Source organism: Populus nigra, chromosome 12 (genome assembly GCF_951802175.1).
Source record: "Populus nigra chromosome 12, ddPopNigr1.1, whole genome shotgun sequence".
In the NCBI taxonomy this organism is placed as follows: Eukaryota; Viridiplantae; Streptophyta; class Magnoliopsida; order Malpighiales; family Salicaceae; genus Populus; species Populus nigra.
Genome location: NC_084863.1, coordinates 7,296,328 through 7,300,315, shown reverse-complemented (window position 1 = coordinate 7,300,315; position 3,988 = coordinate 7,296,328). Strand labels below are relative to the sequence as shown.

Genomic DNA, 3,988 nt, shown 5'->3' with positions numbered 1-3,988 from the left:
ATTAAGGTTTTAAACTAGAGAGACTATTTATTCTTTTTGCAAAAACGAGAGCTATTAATTTATAATTTACTTATCTAAAAAATCAGACAGAATTCAAATTTCAAATTGACGCTCCAACGGTCATATGCTCTAGGGTTTTTTTTGGATTTTCAACGTTCTTCTGTGGCCAGAGTCCCCCCAAGACAACTATATAGCCATTGGTCTTCTCTCTCGATAGCAGCCAGCCGCACACAGCAAAAGAAAAAACATCTTGTTTTTCATTTTCATTATCAATTCAAAGATGGATTTCCACAGTCTTTCAAGGAAAGATCTCCAAGCTCTCTGCAAGAAGAACAAGATCCCTGCTAACATGACCAATATCTCCATGGCCGATGCCCTCAAAGTTCTTGACAAGGTACGTAAAATAACCTTTTCCTTGAAATTATTTAACAGCCCATTTCATATTCTTTCTTGTATTCAACGAATTTGATTAAATTTTCCGGATCCAATTCTATCAATGAGCGAGCATACTTTCTTGAAATATTCAAGAACAGCCATATCCATATGAGATTTTTCTAGATTTTACTGCTATTGATTTGTTTCATATAGCTGGAAGGCACTCTTTGAGTAAGCCATTGGGGGAAAAAAAAACGTAAACGTACATGCTTGTGCAGTATCCAAACAATAACAAAGATTGTTGAATACTTGTTTTCAATATCTTGTTTGGCTGCCAGCGATCAGAGTGAAGAAATCTAATGAAATAAGAGAGACCCATAACTTTAATAAAAAGATACCAATTACATTTCTCAGAAATCAAAGAATGACCCAATTAAATTCATAAAATCCCCAAGTTTTCTCTCTCATGAACTTTATATGTCATTCTTCTTCACTCTAAAACCAATTTAGTCTTACTTTTAGCTATAAATTGAAAGGAATAGTTTTGGATTCTCAAAGATTTTACTTACTTTTTTCAGGTGGAAGGACTTGACGAGTTCACCAATGCGCCGCCCAAATCCGATTCACAGCAATCCCCGGAGAAAGCTGGATCAAATGAAATTCTTCAAACTTCTTGTAGAACCTCGACTCGGAGCAAGCCTCTTCGCATCGAGCCTGAAAGCTCACAAAAACCCTTGACTCGCACTCCTGGCACAACAAGAAGAAGGGTTATTGGGGGGAATGGTGATCAAGAGAACAAAAATGCAAATCATCCAGAGACTCCAGCAAGCCGCAACAGGACTTCAGCAACTTCTGCTCGGCGGAAAATGGTGGAAATTGCTGAGGACCAACAGAAAAACAATGTACCAAAGACACCAGCAGCAAATAGTTGCCGGAGAATGACTCCAGCTGTTTCGGCTAGGAGGAAAGTAGAGGCCCAGAAGGAAGAAGTATCAGTTCAGAGGGTATACAGCACGAGGCAATCATTAAGATTGTTGGAGAAGAGCATGGGAGGGATGAGCTTAAAGGAGAAAGGGAGTGTCGGGCCATTGAAGATGGATGAATTGTGCAAGGAGATTGATGATGTTGAAATGAAGGAAGAGTCTGGTAAGTATTTTTGTAATTATCCATGATCAATATTTTCTGTGTTTGATTGCCAGAAAATGTTGGGGAAAAAAACAGCATATATATAATTGAAAGTTTTTCATTTTGCATCAGAGTTCAGTTCTTGTTGTAAAGTTTATTGGGAAACAAATTTAATGCAATATGAGAACAATATACAAGGAATTAGAACAACAACTTGGACTAGGAACTATTTTGCTGGATTTTGGTTTTCTTCAGCTCTAATATCAGTCATCATGTACAGGATCTGATTTGCTGACAGTGCCCGAGAAGAGTTCAGAGAAAACCATTGATACAGAAGCGATTTCGTGCCAAAATCTAGATCATTCACTGGAGGATAAAAGGGAAATCAAGCATGAACTTCAAGAGGAGAGCAACACTGATGTCTGTGAAGTTGAAGATTGCAATGCAAAACAGGAAATAGGTTCTCAGAATTGTGATAATTCTGAAGTTATTTTATTAGACAATGAAAGTGAAATGACCAACGAACTTGAAGAGGATAACAAGAATAATGACTGTGATATGGATCACTGCTATCCAAAATTGGAAGGCTTATATGAACGAGATGAAGACATGAATGAGAGTTCCGAGAAATCAAATCCTATTCTAGTTGAAAGATCAGATAAGGCAGTACCGATCAACCAGGAACCAATCTACGAGAAGGGTAATTTGATTTTATGCTTCTTCAATATAAAAACAACTATTCATTTCTTATTCACAATTTGTTTTTCATGGCCATTTATTGTTCTGTGCTTCTTTGAAATTTCTTGAATGGTCAGAGCCTTGTAGGACTAAATGCTCTGATTTCTGCAGGCACTGTGAAGTCTGGATTTATGGTGTCAGATTCACCAACTCTCGAAGTATCTGAATTTGTGGATAAAAATTCTGAAATGATTTCAAAAGAAGATAAGCAGCACCATGACAATGATGATCTCCTGTCAAACTTTGCAATTGAGGGAGAGTCTGATAGCAATCAATCAGATGAAGCTAATGAAAATGGTAAAGTAGAAATAGTTCCTGAAGATGCTAGCAATCAGAAGTCAGAAAGCAGACATGAAACTGAAAGTTGCCATTCAGTAAACGGGTCTTCTTCAACTAGTAAGTTTCCTGATCATTTTGTCACTAGTAATCTTGTGGCACCCTTCGAGGATATCTCGTTTAAGTGCGAGAGTGAAGCACTTGTTGAAATCCATGTGGTGGAAGCTGAAGAAATTGACATGAAAACCCATGAATGGCACGCATCTTCTTGTGTTTCAAATGAGACTCCAGGATATGTAAATCAAATGGCTTCTTCCTGCACTATGGCATCTGACAATGATTCAGGTAAAATCCTATTGCACAAGGCGCACGATCATAGCAGTGCAGAGAATTTGGTTGATATTACTGTAATGTCACAAGAAGAATTCGCCATGGCTCCAGCTCCAGCATTGGACAAGACTCCATCTTCCCCCTGTCAACCCCTGGTTGCTGGTGCAATCACAGGTCAAACAGGCTCATCTGCACCCTTTGCAGATGACACTCTTCAGGGTCAGTTTCCTCGTCCGACTGAATTAATTTCAAAGAAATCTTCAACTAAGAAACAGCCAACAAGTTGGAAAATGATCGATGCCATCAACAAGGAGAACATTGACGACGGTGGCAAAAAAGCGGAGCCTCATAAAGAAAAAGAAAATAACAAGGTCATTGGTGAGAAGATATTGGATGAATTCAGTCTAAGGCAGCTGAGAAAGATGATGAAAGAAAAACTACAGATAGCCAACAACAAGAACAGTGAAGAAGATAATGACACAAAGGTATTATATTTTTTCACGTACAGGATTTTTCCTTTTTCTGTTTTCTTTTTAGTATTATATTTTTCAAGTATTTTCAAGCTAGTCAACAACCATTCATGGGGCATATCTCTTGTTAAATGATCAACAGCAGGTGGGAAAGACAAGATTGGCCTTGCAGACACTGGCTGATGAGAATCGCAGGCATGGTGCTGAAGAACTGAAGTGACACCTTCTGGCCTTTTTGTCTCGGAATTTTGAGCGAAATGAAATATTTCTGTCGAATTTGAACTTTAATCCAGTCTTTTTTTTTCCGGTCCTGTTATAGGCTGGCTTACCGCAACATTTTGTTGAATGGCAAATTTTAATAAAAGACGTCTGTCTGCAAGTTTTTTTATTTTTATTTTTATTTCCTTTTCATCATCAACAGAAAAATTAACGAAAAGAGCAGATTCCAGCTAATAACTTGGCCTGGAAAATCATTTTCACAACATTTTGGGGCTGGCAGGCAGTTCCCTTTTCTGTGTGCACATCAGTCGTCTGTCTGCAAGATTTTGATAGATATTTATTTATGTAAAAATAGATACCAATTTAAGGTTTCATGAAAGGTCTCCAAAATAGATGAACTCTGGATCGTCATTGGCACTTCCAGGAAGCATTTTATATATATCTTCATGGTTTGG

The 3,988-nt window shown here is 37.9% G+C and overlaps 1 protein-coding gene across 2 annotated transcripts; it reads left to right on the top strand.

Moving 5' to 3' along the window:
- Nucleotides 1-205: 205 nt before the first annotated feature.
- Nucleotides 206-3,702, top strand: LOC133670159 (uncharacterized). 2 transcript variants are annotated; one of them, XM_062090655.1, is made up of 5 exons: nucleotides 206-394; nucleotides 954-1,521; nucleotides 1,781-2,200; nucleotides 2,350-3,329; nucleotides 3,460-3,702. In XM_062090655.1, exons 1-5 carry the CDS (start codon nucleotides 281-283, stop codon nucleotides 3,532-3,534), a joined length of 2,157 nt encoding a protein of 718 aa, XP_061946639.1. In that variant the 5' UTR covers nucleotides 206-280; the 3' UTR covers nucleotides 3,535-3,702. The 2 variants fall into 2 exon arrangements, with proteins under 2 accessions (XP_061946639.1, XP_061946638.1); XM_062090654.1 differs by having other exon boundaries at nucleotides 3,457-3,702.
- Nucleotides 3,703-3,988: the final 286 nt, after the last annotated feature.